The following is a 24,382-nucleotide window of genomic DNA, read 5'->3' as shown; positions in this document are numbered from 1 at the left end:
GAAGTACCTACTTTTTTTTTTCTCATACGCTAATTCTAAAGCACAGAATCACTCTCCCTCCCCAGCAAAACACACACACACACACACACACACACACACACACACACACAGTTTGACAGCTGTTTCAGAACAAGACAGCTGCTGTCTCTCGGTGCTAAGAGAACAGTAAGTGTAATCGAAAGGGCTTTGGGCAAGCTGTGAGTCTCACTTCCCTTAACTGCACTTATTGCGCACAGATAACACTTGGGAGTGTGCTTTGTAAACAGGAGCCACACAAAGACAGTACTCCTTCAATTTTCAGTTTTCAACCTAAGAGCAGCAAAATATGATACAGCCCCATTTGTTGACAGCAACCAGCTTGAACTCTGACAAGATCCTAACCGTCACCGACCACTAGCTCCTTCCATCATCAGGATTCGCATCTGCACAGCGCGGAGGAGCGACTACGTCACCAGGGCATCCGCGACACGCACCTCTAACCGCCTCCGCCCCAGCTACCTGTTTCTGCCGAGCGGGGCCTGCCTGGCTGGATCAGCGCTATGCCGGCCGAGCCCGGGGTGGGGGAGGGGAACAGCCAGGCCGGCGCCCGGCCCCCGGCCCCCTCTCCTCTCACCTGTTCGAGCGCCGCCTCTTCAGGAAGGCCCGGGCAGGGGGCACCGGCCGATCACAGAAACGGAAAATGGTGCCGAGAATCCTAACCAGCCATTTGTACATACCAGGCCCAAGCAGCAGCGGCGGCCGACACACCCCGAGACGCAAACCCCAGAGCTGTCGCCGCCGCTGCCGCCTTCGCTGCCTCGACCACCAACGCCAAAGCTCAGTCGCCGACTTGTGACGCGGTCCTAGGGCCCACAGATACAACGTCACCTGAGCTACAGGACGCCCCCGCTTGCCACCGCTTCTGACGTCACCTCCTCCCGCCCGACCGGAAAGCATCTTCGCCCTCAACCTGCGCAGGCGCAACCTAGGTCCCCACCTCCCGAGCCTAGCAACCAGAATGCCTGCGGGATGGTCCCAGCCCAATCGCTAACGAGATCGCAAGGGCTGTGGGCGGGGTTTTCTCTTCGGCGGAGCCAGTCCTGAGGCTGCCCGCGGGACAAGGCCCACGGGCCGCACGTGAGGTTTCTCCACCCGGGAGGGAGCGCTCCCAGCCCTGAAACACAGTAGGTGATCAGTAAATGTTTGAGTGCACCAAATAAAGGTTAGGTTAATTAACAAACGTTTACGCTGCTAGGCGCCCCTTACTTTTCACATACTTTATGTCTGGTATTTTACACGCAGTCACCTTCATTTCTCCCAGCAACCGCAGGCGATGCGGAGCCTTGTGCCCATTTTTAATAAGGAAATCCAGGCATAGAGAGATTAAGTAATTGCCTAAAGTCAAAAAGCTAGCTAGTGGCACAGCTGGAATTTGAACCGCAGTCTGTGTACCAGCGCCACAGTCCCTCGCCCTTGAAGTCCGTCTACTGGCAGAAACATGATTACAAATTACAATACAAGATAATTGGCTGTAAGTAAACTATACTTCAATTAAATTTTTAAAAAGATAATTGGCTGCTCTGATAAAGGTGGGTAGAAAGTGCAGTAGGAGCCAGAGAAAGGAAAACCGTCGGCTAGGGAAGTTAAGGGCACAAGTCAAGGAAGGCTTCACAGAAACTTAAGGATGAAAAGCTACCTGTGGCCTACTAGTACCTACTAGTCCCCCCCTGAGCTGGCAGGGAGTGCTGCTAATTACTCTCCCTCTCTTATCTAGAGGTCCTACTTCAGGTTAATTATCAACAACAGAAAAGGACCCACCCTCTTACTAAAGGAAAATCCAGTCCCCTGGCCCAACACTCTTGGGAATCCTCAAATGTTTTCATGCCCCACGAATCCATCCCTGAATGCACTTGATCCTTAGTCTGTGATTCAGTTAAGGTCAGACTTCCAGATTTGCTTGAACTTCAACACAGGCACTCCCCAGTAAGCCTCATCATTTGCTCGATAGACATTCTTCCTAGATTCTTTCTGCAGCAAGCCACCCACTAGAGCCCCAGAAGCAACAGCAACCCACCTGTGGCTACCACCACACTGGCCTGGGGGGATGAGGGCAGGTCCTAGAGGGTAGAAGCAAATCCTAAGTGTGAACATGGGATCCTCCCTCAATTCCCTAAAATATAGCTAACACCTGTCTGTTACAGATAGTTTGGGAATAATAGGAGAATTATTAATATAAAGCTGAGAAGATTCAGAAGTGGCTATTACAAGTACAGCATCTATAGCCCATTGCCTCCCAAAAGGATTCTGGGCCCCTCAAGGTCATCTCTCCACTCTTCTCAACAACTTCTACGTGTCACCAACAGAAGATAATTTCCCTTCCACATTTGCGTCTACCCATTTCAGGCTGGTCTCGCAAGTTAACTTAAAAGGAGATTACCATTGGCATTATTATGCAGGGCAGTTCAGCTGTGTCCCAACTGTCCATTCCACTATAGAAGTCTTTGCTTTTGCCAAACCAAGAAGACCACTCAAGTATTGGAAAGGAATTCTCCAAAACAAAAGAGTGGTCTTCATTAAAACATAAATCAGAAAACTGCAAGCTGCTTTAGTTAGAAGAGCAGCTTCTCCCAGGTTCTGGCCACCAAGATTTAAGAGACATTGGCATCAAGTCTCAGAGCAGACTACTACGACACCACAACACAATATTTTTTTCTTTTCCGGCCTCATTAAGAGCACCCTCACATACCCAATACTGAAACATAGGTCACCCGCCATGAAAAGTGGGAGGGCTTTGGGATTACAAACCTCAGTCCAAATCTCTGGACCTCATCAGCAAACAATAACTCTGCCAGCCCCTCTGCACACATACATCACCTTTGTGTCCTCCTAGTTCTCTAGTCACCCTCTGAAATGGAGAAGGAAAGGGGATTCAGCCTTACAGTCGCTTCTGCCTGGGTCTCGTCTGCCAGTTGGTGCCTTCGATGTCCTGTCGTCCACAGTAGAGGCGTGGACCACTGCCCATCCACTGACCAAGGAGTGGGATTATCCTTAACCCCAAATCCACTACTGCCGGAGCCATTCCCAGACTCAGGAACTCTTCACTGGAGGCCCAGAGGAGAATCCCAAAATCACATGGAGTAACAAGGATACTGAGATTTCTGCCCTTGGTTTGGATAACTTGCACCCATGTACCGCCAGAGGAGCACAACCTCATTGCTTCAGTTTTCACAGGATATCCTAACCGGTTACCCTAATTTTCCAAAAAGAGCTCCTCCTCCTCCTCCTGCGGAGATCCTCTCCTTCAAGCCTTTCCATGGCCCCTCCCCCATCTTCCTCAAAACCTACCTCCCCTCCACAGAACAATGAAGACCCAGCCCTCCAAGCCATTCTTTAGTCTTGCAAATTTTCCCTTGGCCAGCATTCTCGAAGTGTTAAAAGATTTCCTCCCAACTTCGTTTTTGCTGACCCCTGTCAGAAGAGAGATCTGGGCCCTTTGACTGAAGCGGGGTATAAACCCATAGGTGAGGTGTTGTTGGTTTGGGCCTAACGTGCCTAAAATCTAACATAATTCACCACCATGAAAATTAATTTCCTTCTGGGGACCAACTCCTCTGGTACTCAAGAAAAGCGAGCCCTTCTAATAATGTGACTTTGATCTTATTCAGTCTGTCCAACAACTTTGGCCATATTATGCCAAAAGCAAGTACAGCTTTCCGTGTCCTAGATTTTATTACAAAATTTGCTCACATCAACTACAAATGGCTTGGCCTGCCTCAAGTGGAGAAATAATAGCATCAGGCCCTACCTAAGCCTATTTCCTCATCTGCAAAACAGAGTTCACCAAACCCGTCTCTCAGATCTGTGGGCACATCAAATGTGTTGATGTATATGAAAGGGCTACTTCAATGCCCAGCATAGCTAAGTGCTTAATGTTTCTCTTCCCTCTCTTTCCTTCTCATATCTAATAAGTCATTTAACTTGCCAGTTCTGCATCCTATGTTTTCTACAGATCTGCCCATTCCCCTCTCCAAATGTTACCAAGACTGTTAGCCTTGAGCTCTAATCCTCCCCCTTCAGCTGCAGGGAGGTGTTATCCTAGTCTTACAGGAAACCACCAGAAGAGAAAAACAAGAGCCCACCAAACCAGTTAAAACCAACTATGTCCAAGGTGGTAGAAAACCTGACCTTCAGTAGACCCTCATTATATGCTCACTGTAATACATTTGCATGGTAAATAACACACCTGATAGTTGACAATTGCCACGAAAAGAGCCAGAAGAGCCCATAGAAGGACTGAAAATGGGTGTTGTAAAACGGGTGTTGTCCCAGTTCCTAGCATACCACACCTCTGTTCTCAGATAAGTCATAAATATTCCTCACTCTCTTTTTTTTTTTTTGCTGCGCTGCTTGGCATGTGGGATCTTAGTTCCCTGAACAGGGATTGAACCCATGCCCCCCTGCAGTGGAAGCCTGGAATCTTAAGCACTGGACCTCCAGAGAAGTCCTCCTCCCTCACTTTACTCAGTTCCCTCCTTTTACCTCGACCCTCCTGTATATGTAGTGTCTCAAGCAGGTTGAGAAGTTGATTTTCTTTCTTTTTTTTTTTAAATAAACATTTTATTTTAGAGTAATTTTAGATTTACAGAAAAGTTACAGAGAATACAGACTTCCCTTATACTCTTCACCCATTTGCTCCTAATACATAACTGTGGTACATTTATAAAAGTAAGACAGTAACACTGGCACATTACTATTTTTTTTTTAATTTTATTTTATTTATTCTTTTATAGAGCAGGTTCTCATTAGTCATCCATTTTATACACATCAGTGTATACATGTCAATCCCAATCTCCCAATTCATCACACCACCAACCCCACCCCCTGCTGCTTTTCCCCCTTGGTGTCCATACATTTCTTCTCTACATCTGTGTCTCAATTTCTGCCCTGCAAACCGGTTCATCTGTACCATTTTTCTAGGTTCCACATATATGTGTTAATATACAATATTTGTTTTTCTATTTCTGACATACTTCACTCTGCATGACAGTCTCTAGATCCATCCACGTCTCTACAAATGACCCAATTTTATTCCTTTTTATGGCTGAGTAATATTCCATTGTATATATGTACCACTTCTTCTTTATCCATTTGTCTGTCGATGGGCATGGAGGTTACTTCCATGACCTGGCTATTGTAAATAGTGCTGCAATGAACACTGGGGTGCATGTGTCTTTTTGAATTATGGTTTTCTCTGGGTATATGCCCAGTAGTGGGATTGCTGGGTCATATGGTAATTCTATTTTTAGTTTTTTAAGGAACCTCCATACTGTTCTTCATAGTGGCTGTATCAATTTACATTCCCACCAACAGTACAAGAGGGTTCCCTTTTCTCCACACCCTTTCCAGCATTCTTGTTTGTAGATTTTCTGATGATGCCCATTCTAACTGGTGTGAGGTGATACCTCATTGTAGTTTTTTTTTTTTTTTTAAATTTATTTATTTATTTATTTTTGGCTGCATTGGGTCTTCGTTGCTGAGCGCGGGCTTTCTCTAGTTGTGGAGATGGGGCTTCTCATTGCAGTGGCTCCTCTTGTTGCGGAGCTTGGGCTCTAGGCGCATGGGCTTCAGTAGTTGTGGCATGCAGGCTCAGTAGCTGTGGCACACGGGCTTAGTTGCTCTGTGGCATGTGGGATCTTCCCAGACCAGGGCTCGAACCGGTGTCCCCTGCATTGGCAGGCGGATTCTTAACCACTGCGCCACCAGGGAAGCCCCTCATTGTAGTTTTGATTTGCTTTTCTCTAATAATTAGTGACGTTGGGCAGCTTTCATGTGCTTCTTGGCCATCTGTATGTCTTTTTGGAGAAATGTCTATTTAGGTCTTCTGCCCATTTTTGGATTGGGTTGTTTGTTTTTTTTAATATTGAGCTGCATGAGCTGTTATATATTTTGGAGATTAATCCCTTGTCCGTTGATTCGTTTGCAAATATTTTCTCCCATTCAGAGGGTTGTCTTTTGATCTTGTTTCTGGTTTCCTTTGCTGTGCAAAAGCTTTTAAGTTTCATTAGGTTCCATTTCTTTATTTTTGTTTTTATTTCCATTACTCTAGCAGGAAGATCAAAAAAGATCTTACTGTGATTTATGTCAAAGAGTGTTCTTCCTACGTTTTCCTCTAAGAGTTTTATAGTGTCCGGTCTTACATTTAGGTCTCTAATCCATTTTGAGTTTATTTTTGTGTATGGTGTTAGGGAGTGTTCTAATTTCATTCTTTTACATGTAGCTGTCCAGTTTTCCCAGCACCACTTATTGAAGAGACTGTCTTTTCTCCATTGTATATCCTTGCCTACTTTGTCATAGATTAGTTGACCATAGATGAGTGGGCTTATCTCTGGGCTTTCTACCTTGTTCCATTGATATATATTTCTGTTTTTGTGCCATTACCATATTGTCTTGATTACTGTAGCTTTGTAGTATAGTCTGAAGTCAGGGAGTCTGATTCCTCCAGCTCCGTTTTTTTCCCTCAAGACTGTTTTGGCTATTCGGGATCTTTTGTGTCTCCATACAAATTTTAAGATTTTTTGTTCTAGTTCCATAAAAAATGCCATTGGTAATTTGATAGGGATTGCATTGAATCTGTAGATTGCTTTGGATAGTATAGTCATTTTCACAATATTGATTCTTCCAATCCAAGAACATGGTATATCTCTCCATTTGTTGGTATCATCTTTAATTTCTTTCATCAGTGTCTTATAGTTTTCTGCATACAGGTCTTTTGTCTCCCTAGGTAGGTTTATTCCTAGGTATTTTATTTGTTTCGTTGCAATGGTAAATGGGAGTGTTTCCTTAATTTCTCTTTCAGATTGTTCATCTTTAGTGTATAGGAATGCAAGAGATTTCTGTGCATTAATTTTGTATCCTGCAACTTTACCAAGTTCATTGATTAGCTCTAGTAGTTTTCTGGTAGCATCTTTAGGATTCTCTATGTATAGTACCATGTCATCTGCAAACAGTGACAGTTTCACTTCTTCTTTTCCAATTTGTATTCCTTTTATTTCTTTTTCTTCTCTGATTGCCATGGTGAGGACTTCCAAAACTATGTTGAATAATAGGAATGAGAGTGAATATCCTTGACTTGTTCCTGACCTTAGAGGAAATGCTTTCAGTTTTTCACCATTGAGAATGATGGTTGCTGTGGGTTTGTTGTATATGGCCTTTATTATGTTGAGGTAGGTTCTCTCTATGCCCACTTTCTGGAGAGTTTTTATCATATATGGGTGTTGAATTTTGCCAAAAGCTTTTTCTGCATCTATTGAGATGATCATATATGGTTTTTATTCTTCAATTTGTTAATATGGTGTATCACATTCATTGACTTGCATATATTGAAGAATCCTTGCATCCCTGGGATAAATCCCACTTGATCATGGTGTATGATCCCTTTTTATGTGTTGTTGGATTCTGCTTGCTAGTATTGTGTTGAGGATTTTTGCATCTATATTCATCAGTGATACTGGTCTGTAATTTTCTTTTTTTGTAGTATCTTTGTCTGGTTTTGGTATCAGGGTGATGGTGGCCTCATAGAATGAGTTTGGGAGTGTTCCTTCCTCTGCAATTTTTTGGAAGAGTTTGAGAAGGATGGGTGTTAGCTCTTCTCTAAATGTCTGATAGAATTCACCTGTGAAGCCATCTGGTTCTGGACTTTTGTTTGTTGGAAGATTTTTAATCACAATTTCAATTTCATTACTTGTGATTTGTCTGTGCATATTTTCCATTTCTTCCTGGTTCAGTCTTGGAAGGTTATACCTTTCTAAGAATTTGTCCATTTCTTCCAGGTTGTCCATTTTATTGTCATAGAGTTGCTTGTAGTAGTCTCTTAGGATGCTTTGTATTTCTGCAGTGTCCATTGTAACTTCTCCTTTTTTCATTTCTAATTTTATTGATTTGAGTCCTCTCCCTCTTTTTCTTGATGAGTCTGGCTAAAGGTTTATCAATTTTGTTTATCTTCTCAAAGAACCAGCTTTCAGTTTTATTGATCTTTGCTATTGTTTTCATTGTTTCTATTTCACTTATTTCTGCTCTGATCTTTATGATTTCCTTCCTTCTACTAATTTTGGGGTTTTTTGGTTCTTCTTTCTCTAGTTCCTTTAGGTGTAAGGTTAGATTGTTTATTTGAGATTTTTCTTGTTTCTTGAGGTAGGCTTGTATAGGTATAAACTTCCCTCTGAGAACTGCTTTTGCTGCATCCCATAGGTTTTGGATCATCATGTTTTCATTCTCATTTGTCTCTAGGTATTTTTTGATTTCCTCTTTGATTTCCTCAGTAATCTCTTGGTTATTTAGTAACGTATTGTTTAGCCACGATGTGTTTGTGTTTTTTACGTTTTTTTCCCTGTAATTGATTTCTAATGTCATAGCGTTGTGGTCAGAAAAGATGCTTGATAGGATTTCAATTTTCGTAAATTTACTGAGGCTTGATTTGTGACCCAAGATGTAATCTATCCTGGAGAATGGTCCGTGTGCACTTGAGAAGAAAGTGTAATCTGCTGTTTTCAGATGGAATGTCCTATAAATATCAATTAAATCTATGTGGTCTATTGTGTCATTTAAAGCTTGTGTTCCCTTATTAATTTTCTGTTTGGATGAACTGTCCATTGGTGTAAGTGAGGTGTTAAATTCCCCCACTATTATTGTGTTACTGTTGATTCCCTCTTTTATAGCTGTTAGCAGTTGCCTTATGTATTGAGGTGCTCCTATGTTGGGTGCATATATATTTATAATTGTTATATCTTCTTCTTGGATTGATCCCTTGATCATTGTGTAATGTCCTTCCTTGTCTCTTGTAACATTCTTTATTTTAAAGTCTATTTTATCTGATATGAGTATTGCTATTCCATCTTTCTTTTGATTTCCATTTGCATGGAATACCTTTTTCCATCCTCTCACTTTCAGTCTGTATGTGTCCGTAGGTCTGAGGTGGGTCTCTTGTAGACAGCATATATATGGGTCTTGTTTTGGTATCCATTCGGAGAGCCTGTGTCTTTTGGTTGGAGTATTTAATCCATTCACGTTTAAGGTAATTATTGATATGTATGTTCCTATTACAATTTTTTAATTGTTTTGGGGTTTTTTGTAGGTCCTTTTCTTCTCTTGTGTTTCCCACTTAGAGAAGTTCCTTTAGCATTTGCTGTAGAGCTGGTTTGGTGGTGCTGAATTCTCTTAGCTTTTGCTTGTCTGTAAAGCTTTTGACTTCTCCATCGAATCTGAATGAGATACATGCTGGGTAGGGTAATCTTGGTTGTAGGGTCTTCCCTTTCATCACTTTAAGTATATCATGCCACTCCCTTCTAGCTTGTAGAGTTTCTGCTGAGAAATCAGCTCTTAACCTTATGGGAGTTCCCTTGTATGTTATTTGTCATTTTTCCCTTGCTGCTTTCAATAATTTTTCTTTGTATTTAATTTTTGCCAATTTGATTACTATGTGTCTCGGCATGTTTCTCCTTGGGTTTATCCTGTATGGGACTCTCTGTGCTTCCTGGACTTGGGTGGCTATTTCCTTTCCCATGTTAGGAAAATTTTCAACTATAATCTCTTCAAATATTTCTCAGGTCCTTTCTGTCTCTCTTCTCCTTCTGGGACCCCTATTATGCGAATGTTGTTGCGTTTAATGTTGTCCCAGAGGTCTCTTAGGCTGTCTTCATTTCTTTTCATTCTTTTTTCTTTATTCTATTCCGCAGCAGTGAATTCCACCATTCTGTCTTCCAGGTCACTTATCCGTCTTTCTGCCAGAGTTATTCTGCAGTTGATTCCTTCTAGTGTATTTTTCATTTCAGTTATTGTATTGTTCATCTCTGTTTGTTTGTTCTTTAATTCTTCTAGATCTTTGTTAAACATTTCTTGCATCTTCTCGATCTTTGCCTCCATTCTTTTTCCGAGGTCCTGGATCATCTTCACTATCATTATTCTGAATTCTTTTTCTGGAAGGTTGCCTACCTCCACTTCATTTAGTTGTTTTTCTGGGGTTTTATCTTGTTCCTTCATCTGGTACATAGCCCTCTGCCTTTTCATCTTGTCTATCTCTCTGTGAATGTGGTTTTTGTTCCACAGGCTGCAGGATTGTAGTTCTTCTTGCTTCTGCTGTCTGCTCTCTGGTGGATGAGGCTATCTAAGAGACTTGTGAAAGTTTCCTGATGGGAGGGACTGGTGGTGGGTACAGCTGGGTGTTGCTCTGGTGGGCAGAGCTCAGTAAAACTTTAATCCGATTGTCTGCTGATGGGTGGACCTGGGTGGGTCCCCTCCCTGTTGGTTGTTTGGCCTGAGGTGACCCAACACTGGAGCCTACCCAGGCTTTTTGGTGGGGCTAATGGAGGACTCTGGGAGGGCTCACACCAAGGAGTACTTCCCAGAACTTTTGCTGCCAGTGTCCTTGTCCTCACGGTGAGACACAGCCACACCCCGCCTCTTCAGGAGGCCCTCCAACACTAGCAGGTCGGTCTGGTTCAGTCTCCCCTGCTGTCACTGCTCCTTCCCCTGGGTCCCGATGCGCACACTAGTTTGTGTGTGCCCTCCAAGAGTGGAGTCTCTGTTTCCCCCAGTCCTGTCGTAGTCCTGCAATCAAATCCTGCTAGCCTTCAAAGTCTGATTCTCTAGGAATTCCTCCTCCCATTGCGAGACCCCCAAGTTCGGAAGCCTGACATGGGCTCAGAACCTTCAATCCAGTGGGTGGACTTCTGTGGTATGTGTTCTTCAGTTTGTGAGTCACCCACCCAGGAATTATGGGATTTGATTTTATTGTGATTGCGCCACTCCTACCGTCTCATTCTGGCTTCTCCTTTGTCTTTGGCTGTGGGGTATCTTTTTTGGTTAGTTCCAGTGTCTTCCTGTCAGTGGTTGTTCAGCAGTTAGTTGTGAATCCGGTGGTTTTGCAAGGAGAAGTTGATTTTCAAACTAAGTTCCTGCTTCTCCATTCTCTGGCCATTGATTAAAGCCTGTGCTATTTCAGTCTTAGCATCCATTTTGTTATTGGCTGTGTAAATCCGAATGGAAAAAGAACCCCCCCTGCTAAGGCAGGGGGCTTTGGCTGGGCTAGGGCCCAAGTGGGGGTGAGGTAGAAGATAGATGGGTCCCTGGGTCGAACAGCTGTGTTTGTCAAGTGGAGTAAAATTAAAGCTTTGTTCTCACCCAGACACTCCATGGACAAAGGTAGTGGCAGAAGCTGAGCTCTGCTGAAGTGAAGAGATAAGATGACCACTGCTGAGGTCAAAGAAAATTTCCCTGTCTGCACATGCGCAGGAAGGCTCCTTGGGGGTCAGAAAGGGAGGGGGTGCCACCCCACAATAAGTGTGGACATGCACCCACAGACCTCTGTGGTGGGATCCATCTTAGCAAAAAATTGCACACGCGTAACTTGGTTCAAGATGGCAGAGTAGAAGGATGTGCGCTCACTCCCTCTTACGAGAGCACCAGAATCACAACTAACTGCTGAACAATCATCAAGAGGAAGACACTGGAACTCACCAAAAAAGATACCCCACATCCAAAGACAAAGGAGAAGCTGCAATGAGACGGAAGGAGGGGTGCAATCACAATAAAATCAAATCCCATAACCACTGGGTGGTGACTCACAAACTGGAGAACAATTATACCACAGAAGTCCACCCACTGGAGTGAAGGTTGTGAGCCCCACGTTAGGCTTCCCAACCTGGGGATCTGGCAATGGGAGGAGGAATTCCCAGTGAATCAGACTTTGAAGGCTAGCAGGATTTGATTGCATGACTTTGACAAGACTGGGGGAAACTGGAGTCTCCACTCTTGGAGGGCACACACAAAGTAATGTGCACATCAGGACCCAGAAGGAAGTAGGAGTGACCCCATAGGAGACTGAACTAGACATACCTGCTACTGTTAGAGGGTCTCCTGCAGAGGCGGGGGGTGGCTGTGCCTCACCACAGGGACAAGGACACTGGCAGCAGAAGTTCTGGGAAGTACTCATTGGCGTGAGCCCTCCTGGAGTCTGCCATATAGCCCCACCAAAGAGCCTGTAGCCTCCAGTGCTGAGTTGCCTCAGCCCATACAACCAACAGGGAGGGAACTCAGCCCCACCCATCAGCAGACAAGGGGATTAAAGTTTTACTGAACTCTGCCCACCAGAGCAACACCCAGCTCTACCCACCACCCGTCCCTCCCATCAGGAAGCTTGCACAAGCCTCTTAGATAGCCCCATCCACCAGAGACCAGTCAGCAGAAGCAGGAAGAATGACAATCCTGCAGCCTGTGGAAGGAAAACCACATTCACAGAAAGACAGACAAAATGAAAAGGCAGAGGGCTATGTACCAGATGAAGGAACAGATAAAACCACAGAAAAACAATTAAATGAAGTGCAGATAGGCAACCTTCCAGAAAAAGAATTCAGAATAGTGATAGTGAAGGTGATACAGGACCTTGGAAAAAGAATGGAGGCAAAGATCAAGAAGATGCAAGAGATGTTTAACAAAGTCCTAGAAGAATTAAATAACAAACACCTAGAAGAATTAAAGAACAAACAAACAGAGATGAACAATACAATAACTGAAATGAAAAATACACTAGAAGGAATCAATAGCAGAATAACTGAGGCAGAAGAACAGATAAGTGACCTGGAAGACAGACGGTGGAATTCACTGCTGCGGAACAGAATAAAGAAAAAAGAATGAAAAGAAATGAAGACAGGGCTTCCCTGGTGGCACAGTGGTTAAGAATCCGACTGCCAATGCAGGGGACACAGGTTTGAGCCCTGGTCTGGGAAGATCCGACATGCCGTGGAGCCACTAAGCCCGTGCACCACAACTACTGAGCCTGCACTCTAGAGCCTGCAAACCACAACTACTGAAGCCCGTGCACCTAGTGCCCGTGCTCCACAACAAGAGAAGCCACCACAATGAGAATCCCACACACCACAACAAAGAGTAGCCCCCGCTCACTCCAACTAGAGAAACCTCGCATGCAGCAACGAAGACCCAATGCAGCCAAAAATAAATAAATAAAAAATAAATTAAAGTACAGAATCTTTAAAAAAGAAAAAAAAAAAATGAAGACAGCCTAAGAGACCTCTGGGACAACATTAAAGGCAGCAACATTCGCATTTTGGGGTCCCAGAAGGAGAAGAGAGAGAGAGAAAGGACCAGAGAAAATATTTGAAGAGATTATAGTTGAAAACTTCCCTAACATGGGAAAGGAAATAGCCACCCAAGTCCAGGAAGCGCAGACAGTCCCAGGCAGGATAAACTAAAGGAGAAACACACCGAGACACATAGTAATCAAATTGACAAAAATTAAAGACAAAGAAAATTATTAAAAGCAGCAAGGGAAAAATGACAAATAACATACAAGGGAACTCCCATAAGGTTAACAGCTGATTTTTCAGCAGAAACTCTACAGCCAGAAGGGAGTGGCACGATATATTTAAAGTGATGAAAGTGAAGAACCTACAACCAAGATTACCCTACCCAGCAAGTATCTCATTCAGATTCAATGGAGAAATCAAAAGCTTTACAGACAAGCAAAAGCTAAGAAAATTCAGCTCTACAACAAATGCTAAAGGAACTTCTCTAAGTGGGAAACACAAGAGAAGAAAAGGACCTACAAAAACAAACCCAAAACAATTAAGAAAATGGTAATAGGAACATACATATCGATAATTACCTTAAATGTGAATGGATTAAATGCTCCAACCAAAAGATACAGGCTTGCTAAATGGATACAAAAACAAGACCCATATATATGCTGTGTACAAGAGACCCACTTCAGACTTAGGGACACATACAGACTGAAAGTGAGGGGATGGCAAAAGATATTCCATGCAAATGGAAATCAAATGAAAGCTGGAGTAGCAATGCTCATATCAGATAAAATAGACTTTAAAATAAAGAATGTTACAAGAGACAGGAAGGACACCACATAATGATCAAGGGATCAATCCAAGAAGAAGAAATAACAATTATAAATATATATGCACCCAACATAGGAGCACCTCAAAACATAAGGCAACTGATAACAGCTATAAAAGAGGAAATCAACAGTAACACAATAATAGTGGGGGGCTTTAACACCTCACTTACACCAATGGACAGATCATCCAGACAGAAAATTAATAAGGAAACACAAGCTTTAAATGACACAATAGACCACATAGATTTAATTGATATTTATAGGACATTCCATCTGAAAACAGCAGATTACACTTTCTTCTCAAGTGCACACGGACCATTCTCCAGGATAGATTACATCTTGGGTCACAAAACAAACCTCAGTAAATTTAAGAAAATTGAAATCCTATCAAGCATCTTTTCCGACCACAACGCTGTTAGATTAGAAGTAAATTACAGGGAAAAAAAACGTAAAAAACACAAACATGTGGAGGCTGAACAATATGTTACTAAATAACCAAGAGATCAGTGAAGAAATCAAAGAGGAAATGAAAAAATACCTAGAGACAAATAACAACTAAAACATGATGATCCAAAACCTATGGGATGTAGCAAAAGCAGTTCTCAGAGGGAAGTTTATACCTATACAAGCCTACCTCAAGAAACAAGAAAAATCTCAAATAAACAATCTAACCTTACACCTAAAGGAACTAGAGAAAGGAGAACAAACAAAAACCAAAATTAGTAGAAGGAAGGAAATCATAAAGATCAGAGCAGAAATAAGTGAAATAGAAACAATGAAAACAATAGCAAAGATCAATAAAACTGAAAGCTGGTTCTTTGAGAAGATAAACAAAATTGATAAACCTTTAGCCAGACTCATCAAGAAAAAGAGGGAGAGGACTCAAATCAATAAAATTAGAAATGAAAAAAGGAGAAGTTACAATGGACACCGCAGAAATACAAAGCATCCTAAGAGACTACTACAAGCAACTCTATGACAATAAAATGGACAACCTGGAAGAAATGGACAAATTCTTAGAAAGGTATAACCTTCCAAGACTGAACCAGGAAGAAATGGAAAATATGCACAGACAAATCACAAGTAATGAAATTGAAATTGTGATTAAAAATCTTCCAACAAACAAAAGTCCAGAACCAGATGGCTTCACAGGTGAATTCTATCAGACATTTAGAGAAGAGCTAACACCCATCCTTCTCAAACTCTTCCAAAAAATTGCAGAGGAAGGAACACTCCCAAACTCATTCTATGAGGCCACCATCACCCTGATACCAAAACCAGACAAAGATACTACAAAAAAAAGAAAATTACAGACCAATATCACTGATGAATATAGATGCAAAAATCCTCAACACAATACTAGCAAGCAGAATCCAACAACACATAAAAAGGGATCATACACCATGATCAAGTGGGATTTATCCCAGGGATGCAAGGATTCTTCAGTATACGCAAATCAATCAATGTGATACACCATATTAACAAATTGAAGAATAAAAACTATATAGGATCATCTCAATAGATGCAGAAAAAGCTTTTGGCAAAATTCAACACCCATATATGATAAAAACTCTCCAGAAAGTGGGCATAGAGAGAACCTACCTCAACATAATAAAGGCCATATACAACAAACCCACAGCAATCATCATTCTCAATGGTGAAACACTGAAAGCATTTCCTCTAAGGTCAGGAATAAGACAAGGATGTTCACTCTCACCACTATTACTCAACATAGTTTTGGAAGTCCTAGCCATGGCAATCAGTTAAGAAAAAGAAATAAAAGGAATACAAATTGGAAAAGAAGAAGTGAAACTGTCACTGTTTGCAGATGACATGGTACTATACATAGAGAATCCTAAAGATGCCACCAGAAAACTACTAGAGCTAATTAATGAATTTGGTAAAGTTGAAGGATACAAAATTAACGCACAGTAATCTCTTGCATTCCTATACACTAATGATGAAAAATCTGAAAGAGAAATTGAGGAAACAATTCCATTTACCCTTGCAACAAAAAGAATAAAATACCTAGGAATAAACCTTCCTAAGGTGGTAAAAGAACTGTACTCAGAAAACTGGAAGACACTGATGAAAGAAATCAAAGACGACACAGATGGAGAGATATACCATGTTCTTGGATTGGAAGAATCAGTATTGTGAAAATGAATACACTACCCAAAGCAACCTACAGATTCAATGCAATCCTTATCAAATTACCAGTGGCATTTTCTGCAGAACTAGAACACAAAGTCTTAAAATTTGTATGGAGACACAAAAGACCCTGAATAGCCAAAGCAATATATTTTTTGTTTTTTTTAATTTTTAAAAATTTTTGGCTGCGTTGGGTCTTCATTGCTGTGCGCGGGCTTTCTCTGGTTGTGGCGAGTGAGGGCTACTCTTTGTTGTGGTGCGCGGGCTTCTCATTGTAGTGGCTTCTCTTGTTGCAGAGCACAGGCTCTAGGCACATGGGCCTCAGTAGTTGTGGCATGTAGGCTGAGTAGTTGTGTCACGTGAGCTCTAGAGCACAGGCTCAGTAGCTGTGTCACACGGGCTTAGTTGCTCCATGGCATGTGTGATCTTCCTGGGTCAGGGTGCGAACCCATGTCCCCTGCATTGGTAGGCAGATTCTTAACCACTGCGCCACCAGGGAAGCCCTGCCAGAGCAATCTTGAGGGAAAAAAACGGAGCTGGAGGAATCAGACTCCCTGACTTCAGACTACTACAAAGCTACAGTAACCAAGACAATATTGTACTGGCACAAAAACAGAAATATAGATCAGTGGAACAGGATAGAAAGCCCAGAGATAAACCCACACACCTATGGTCAACTGATCTATGACAAAGGAGGCAAGGATATACAATGGAGAAAAGACAGTCTCTTCAATAAGTGGTGCTGGGAAAATTGGACACCTACATGTAAAAAAATGAAATTAGAACACTCCCTAACACCATACACAAAAATAAACTCCAAATGGATGAAGGACCTAAATGTAAGACCGGACACTATAAAACTCTTAGAGGGGACACAGCCGTGAGTCAGAATCTGTTTGCAAGCACAGAGAAGTTTCTCCATGTTACATGGGTACAACAATGGACACCCAGAAGGACGTTCAACGCCCAAAGCAGCAGCCAATGATATATATCTGTGGAGAATGTCACACAGAAAATGAAATAAAATCAAGGAATCCAATCTGATGCACAGAATGTGGATACAGAATAATGCACAAGAAAAGGACTAAAAGATTGGTGGTTTTTGATGCTTGATGAAACACGAAATTCAGAGGAATATCTTCATTTGTGTTTTGATTTGCTGTTAATGTTGTATAGCTTTTGATTAGTGTACTTTATGAATACAACTATACACACATGATTTCATTTTAAAAGCCATATTGTATTTAGGTATCTACTCATACTTTATATAAGGATATTATTTTTTGTTCAGTTACATGGTTTGTAATTTAATTTTATCATATATGTAATCTGACACACAATGAAGGTTAAAAGTGCTTCCCCAAACTACACTTTAATCAAAACCTAGAATCATCTGGGACCCTTGTTAAAAATGAAGTTTGCTAGGGCTCTCTAAAGATCTGATTAAGTAAGTTCCTAGGAAACCACTGTTTTACATCACCAATTGTTTGTAAACTCTCCAGCATCATTTTGTATAGAGTATACCAATGCACTTACTGTCAGTGTACATATCTCATTTTAAGTTATAATTTTCATTTGTTAACTTGGCATAGGCGTTTCTGTATTTGTATATAATGCTTGACTATTTTTTAAATCTTTGGCAAGGGAAAAGAAACTTTAATGGTTGCTTTCTGTAAGGCAAAGTCAATCCCAAGTAAAGTGGATGAAGCAGACTATTAAGGCAGGTGCAATTTCCCAGGCATAATCATTGATTAAGGTAAAAAACTCTGCTTTCAGGATATTAAAAAAATGAGTTGGTTTACACTGAATTGTTGGATAACTGTTTAAAGCTTTTGCCTTGATCTTAGGGATATGGATGCTCAGATACTCCATCTGTTCCAGGATTCGATTAGATATATTTCAACTTTGTTAATAGCTTTGTGTGTCTCTCACATTCAAAGTATTAACTGTACCATTTAAAAAAAAAGACTTATTTCTACTATCATCCTCAAATAACAAGTTCTATAAATTTATTATGTGCTATACAAAGTACTACCATACTCGATTTTTTTTTTTAAAGGATTTTCTTATTTATTTATTTATTTATTTATTTATTTATTTATTTATTTATTTTTGGCTGTGTTGGGTCTTCGGTTCGTGCGAGGGCTTTCTCCAGTTGCGGCAAGCGGGGGCCACTCTTCATCGCGGTGCGGGGACCGCTCTTCATCGCGGTGCACGGGCCTTTCTCTATCGCGGCCCCTCCCGTCGCGGGGCACAGGCTCCAGACGCGCAGGCTCAGCAATTGTGGCTCACGGGCCCAGCTGCTCCGTGACATGTGGGATCTTCCCAGACCAGGGCTCGAACCCGTGTCCCCCGCATTAGCAGGCAGATTCTCAACCACTGCGCCACCAGGGAAGCCCCATACTCAAGATTTTTAAAGAGTGCTTCCTTGGTCCAGGTTTTCCTGGACCATGGCTTTCATAATCTTGTAATTCTGCCATGTTCCTTCTTGAACTTGTCCTTTCTATACAAAAGAGTCCCAGTAAATATCTCTTTACAACCACAACAACAACAACAAAAAAAACTCTTAGTGGAAAACATAGGAAGAACATTCTTTGACATAAATCACAGCAAGATCTTTTTTGACCCATCTTCTAGAGTAATGGAAATAAAAAACAAAAATAAACCAATGGGACCTAATGAAACTTAAAAGCTTTTGCACAGCAAAGGAAACAGTAAACAAGACGAAAAGACAACCCTCAGAATGGGAGAACATATTTACAAACGAAGCAATTGACAAAGGATTAATCTCCAAAATATACAAACAGCTCATGCAGCTCAAAATTAAAAAAACAAACAACCCAATCAAAAAATGGGCAGAAGACCTAAATAGACATTTCTCCAAAGCAGACATACAGACGGCCAAGAGACACATGAAAAGCTGCTCAACATCAATAATTATTAGAGAAATGCAAATTAAAACTACAATGAGGTATCACCTCACACTGGTTAGAATGGGCATCATCAGAAAATCTATAAACAAGAAATGCTGGAGACGGTGTGGAGAAAAGGGAACCCTCTTGCCCTGTTGGTGGGAAGGTAAATTGATACAGCCACTATGGAGAACAGTGTGGAGGTTCCCTAAAAAGTAAAAATAGAATTACCATATGACCCAGCAATCCCACTACTGGGCATATACCCAGAGAAAACCATAATTCAAAAAGACACATGCACCCCAGTGTTCACTGCAGCACTATTTACAATAGCCAGGTCATGGAAGCAACCTAAATGCCCATCGACAGACGAATGGATAAAGAAGATGTGGTTCATATATAGAATGGAATATTATTCAGCCATAAAAAGGAACGAAACTGGGTCATTTGTAGAGACATGGATGGACCTAGAGACTGTCATACAGAGTGAAGTAAGTCAGAAAGAGGAAGACAAATATTGTATATTAATGCATATATACGGAATCTAGAAAAATGGTACAGATGAACCAGTTTGTAAGAAATAGAGACACAGATGTAGAGAAAAAATATATGGACGCCAAGGAGGGAAAGTGGCGGGGTGGGGGGGGGTGGTGGTGGGATGAATTGGGAGACTGAGATTGACATATATACACTAATATGTATAAAATGGATAACTAATAAGAACCTGCTGTATAAAAAAATAAAAATAAAATAAAATTCAAAAAATAAAACATTTCTATACAAAAAAAATAATAAATAAATTTTTTTTAAAAGTTGCGCACGCATGTTGGGGAGGGTCCTGGGACCAGTCAGGTGTGAAAAAAGAAACGAGATAATTAGCCAAAGGTAAACAAAGACCCGGAAGGACTGTCCTATTTAAATATTAATTTAAATCACTTCATTACTGCACTCTTTGTTCAGGACATCCATAAGCTTTCTTTCTGGGTATGTATTTCTGCCTAGTTTCTGTCTTAAATAAACAAACTGTTTATGCTCTGTGTGCTCTCCCATACCTTGTACTGTGTCTCTAATAATAAACTTTGTACCTATTTTTACAGTTTTTGCCTCCTTGAAACATTCTTGCTTTCAACTGGGGGAAAGGGCCAGGGCCACTTTCTTTCTAGCCTCTAGTCCAGCGGCTAGGATTCCTGGTTTTCATCCAGGCTACCCAGGTCCAATTCCTGGGCAGGGAACTAAGATCTCTCTTCAGGACTGCTCACTGCTGTCTCTCCGAGATCAATTAGACCAACTCAGTAACACAAACCCATCAAAATCACTGTCATTCAGGGCCTGATCATTTCTCACACCATTGCAATAGCTGCCTCTTCTTCTACCCTGTCCTTCTTCTATGTATTTTCAGGATCTCTCTTTTTCTGTCTTGTTTTTGTTGTCATTATTGTTCTTTTGTTGCCTTTTGTTGTTGTTGTTAAGGAAGGTAAATTTATATTATTGTTGTTTTTAAAAATTTTTTGTCTATTTATTTATTTATTTATTTATTTTTGGCTGCGTTGGGTCTTCGTTGCTGCCCGCAGGCTTTCTCTAGTTTTGGCGAGCGGGGGCTACTCTTCATTGGCGGTGCGCGAGCTTCTCGTTGCAGTGGCTTCTCTTGTGGAGCATGGGTTCTAGGCGTGCAGGCTTCAGTAGTTGTGGCTCGTGGGCTCTAGAGCACAGGCTCAGTACTTGTGGCTCACAGGTTTAGTTGCTCCACAGCATGTGGGATCTTCCCGGACCAGGGCTCGAACCCATGTCCCCTGAATTGGCAGGCGGATTCTAAGCCACTGTGCCACCAGGGAAGCCCTGTTGTTCGTATTTATTAAGGAAAGTAATTTATAAGTTACATTTCTAGTTTTCTGTTACTGAATCACTAAAAATGGTTTGGTTGACTTTCACCAAATTTGGGAGGTTTGTTTGGAGTAAGTCTGACTTAAAATATGTGGCAATGGTAAAATTTACATTGGATGGCCCTAGGGAGAACCTCAAAAAGAGAGACAGGTATCTCTGGGAGCAGCTGAAACTGAGGTGCAGGCAGAAGAAGAGGAAGCCACCTGGTAAGAAACACTCTCCTAATTTAGACAGTGTGAGCCCCTCAAATGGTTCACAATGGTTCCAAATGGATGCCCAAGCCAAAAGTCACAAGGATAGACCTTCCAAATGCCAGGGGTGGACTTTTCCATAGAGTCTTGCACAGACAACTTTGTGTGCATGCTCCAGGGAATAATTGTCCAATGAAGGTGCAGGATTCTCATGACAAATGATTGGGAAGCCAGCTAAATAAAAGTAAAAACCTGACTCTAATATCAGTATTTCAAAACAACAGTTTAAGGTCCAAGTAAATCTAAAAAACATGGTACCAATGGACTTTAAGTATTGAACATTCCCCTGAAATTTTTGTTGATTTTTCTTTTTTAATGAAATTTTAGTAAGTAAAAAGCATTTTGCCTCTGTCTTGCCATTGTGCAAGGCCTTGCTAGAGCAGTCTCTCTTTGAAATGTTCTGAGCAGCACTCCAAAAACAAGCAGTTACTGAGAGCAGTGGACTTGCACTGATTTTGTTCAATACATTGTTTGTAAGGAAGCCATGCTTTCTAAAACGAAGTAGCTCTACTCAATGAAAAATACTTCTTAGGCCAGAAAAGTAGTATGTAGACATTTTCTTTCTTGTTTTGTAATGAACTACCAAAAAAATTATTCACATAATAATGTTAACAAGTTAGCATAAATATATTATTTTATATTTATATTATTTATTACATTTATTATATTTGATCGTATACTATTTATATTTGTTTGTATTATTATGTAATAGTAATACATTAACATATAAATAGGTGAACAAGAAAAAAAATCTAGGTTCCCATTGTCTTGAAGATAAAAAGCCAATATCCTAAGCATGACATAAAGTTCTTCACAACCTGTCTTCAAATTACTTTATCATTTCCTATTCATACACACCGAACTCTCAATCCACACTTCTTTTATGCCTCCAAGTTCATTCCCTCTGCCTGGAATGCCTTGCTTCCTCCCTCTTCACCTCGTAAACTGCTGCCTAGTCTTTGAAACCCAGCTCAAAAGACTCTTCCTGTGTGAAGCTTTTCCAGTGGCTCCTCCCTGGGATTCCTAGCACCTCACTGCTTTCTCCTCAGTTCCCCTATGGAATGTGTACCCAAATCTCTATATTATATTGCATTGTAGTAGTAGTAGCAGCAGCAGCAGCAGTAGTAGTAATAGCAGTAGAAGTAGTAGTAGTGGTAGTAATGTGTCTGTCTCCTTGAGGGAAGGAGCCATCTCCTACTTTTTCCTTATTATATTTTTAATGGAAGCTCAAGAAATGTTCAATAAACGAAGGAATGAAGAAATGAAACAGGGACTTCCCTGCTGGTCCAGCGGTTAAGACTCCGTGCTCTCAATGCAGGGGGTCCGGGTTCGATCCCTGGTCAGGGAACTAGATCCCACATCCACAATGAAAATCCTGCATGCTGCAACTAAGACTCAGTGCAGCCAAATAAATAAGCAAATAAATATTTTTTTTTAAATGAAGTGAAACAAATACATAGATTTGGAGAAAGTTACCCTGATTTCCTTATAGAATATGACTCAAGGAAACAGACTTATCTTTCCAAACCTGGACCTCAAGTGAGAAATTGCAGGGCCACTGATGCGGATGAAAAGACAAAAGGACATTATAGTGAGTCATATACCAGCTTGGAGCCCTAGACCAGGGCGGGAGGGGACACAGGTCAACTTTTCTGACTGTTGAAGTCAATGAGAGTTATAAAACCACCTCCCCTCAGTTCCATTACATTTCCATACCTGTTTTTCCTGTCCCTCCATTTGGAAGCTTGCCTGCCTCTTTCTACTCTGCTCTCTGTAGCAAGTGATTTCTAGGTTAAAAAAAAAAAAAAAAGCCAGTACATAATACTAAACTGGAAATGAGGAAAATTCTAATGTTCTTGAGTTGTCATTTATCAGGGTCATAGTACTGAGAAAACTGACCATTATTCATTCTTATCTAGCTGATGAGAAATGAAGAAATGGTTTTCCATAGAATACCTTTGAATAAATGTTATCATTCAAATGGTTAGGAGTTGGCAGATCATTTGGAATTTTTAAAACCTTTTATTTGGAAATAATGATCAGTTCATAGGAAGTTGAAAAATAGTACAGGGATGTCCCTTGTACACTCACCCAGTTTCCCACAATTGTAACATCTTATATAAGATGTTACAAAACGAGAAAATCAAACTATCAAAAAACTATCAGAAATTGCACTATCAAAGCCAGAAAATCGACTTTGGTACAATTCATAGACCTTACTTAGATTTTACCACTTTTATATGCACTCATTTGTGTGTGTGTGTTGGGGGGGGAGGGGTTCTAAGCAACCATATCACACGTGTAGATTCCTGTAATCACCATTACAATCAAGGGAAGGAAGTAATCCACCTCTGAAAGACTCCTTGTGCTACCCCTTTATCACCCATTTTCTGTTCAGCCCTTCCTCACTCCTCCCCCAATCCTTTAGAATGTTTTATGTTTTTTTATATTTGATATTTTTCACTACCCAAAAAAGAGGGGATGAGTTCTCTCACTGATTCTTGTGCTGTCCTGAATGCTGGAAGTAGAAGGGAGCACACAGCTAGGAAGTTAGGGGACTTTCTGTGTCCCCAGCAGGACAATCATTAATAGTAACACAAAGAGGCCTCCCAACGGAAATGATTCTTATTCCTATAATTGGCTAGTTTCCAGAAAAATGTACATTGGCTCTGTCTAGATAAACACTTGGCATGGTACTAAAACTGATAGGAATTCAACAAATTTTATCAGGCAAGTACACTGAGCCAACAGGGGCAATGCATTCCATAACATGTTCCTAACAGAATGGGAAACAATTCTCCATTTGTTCCAGAGGGCAGTTGTTTTCAAATTAGTAAAGCTTACTGCAAATGGAAAAAAAAAAAAAAACCTAACAGGCCACCTATCTGGTTTTCTTATTTATGTATCCTTAATTTATTTCTCCAAGCAGGAGACAAAATACCAAAACAGAGAAGTGCTGGCTAAAATTATTCACCTGAAACATCACTGCTAAAAGGTCCTCTTCATTCCTACATTCCCACAAAGCTTGTCCACCTAATCCTTCTTAGTACTGTGTGGCTCACCTTCTGAGGGGAGGGAAAGGTGCAGACTGTGTGACCAGTTAGGTAATAACAATAGCTACCAAGCGGTGAGTGCACTTACCCTTGGTAGTAGGCACAGTGCCAAGACCTTGACTTACAATATCTCATTTAATCCATATAACAGCCTGGTGAGATGTGTAGTTTTATCATCTTCATTCTACAGTGGAGAAAACGAAGAGTTAGAGAACTTCTTGTTTTGGTTAAGGC

The 24,382-nt window shown here is 41.2% G+C and overlaps 1 protein-coding gene and 1 pseudogene across 1 annotated transcript in view; one reads left to right on the top strand and one right to left on the bottom strand.

Moving 5' to 3' along the window:
- The window catches only part of SENP2 (SUMO specific peptidase 2), a 31,671-nt gene extending 30,778 nt beyond the window's left edge, over positions 1-893 (bottom strand). Inside the window, exon 1 of the mRNA XM_007195269.2 lies at positions 614-893. Within this exon, the coding sequence (XP_007195331.1) occupies positions 614-714 (101 nt within the window). The 5' untranslated portion in view covers positions 715-893. The remainder of the gene's footprint in view (positions 1-613) is intronic.
- A 16,071-nt stretch (positions 894-16,964) lies between these two features.
- LOC114235656 (DNA-directed RNA polymerases I, II, and III subunit RPABC4-like) lies at positions 16,965-17,164 on the top strand (annotated as a pseudogene).
- The last annotated feature ends 7,218 nt before the right edge of the window (positions 17,165-24,382 follow it).

This window comes from Balaenoptera acutorostrata, chromosome 4, assembly GCF_949987535.1.
Source record: "Balaenoptera acutorostrata chromosome 4, mBalAcu1.1, whole genome shotgun sequence".
NCBI lineage: Eukaryota > Metazoa > Chordata > Mammalia > Artiodactyla > Balaenopteridae > Balaenoptera > Balaenoptera acutorostrata.
This window is presented reverse-complemented; position numbering and strand designations above follow the sequence as displayed.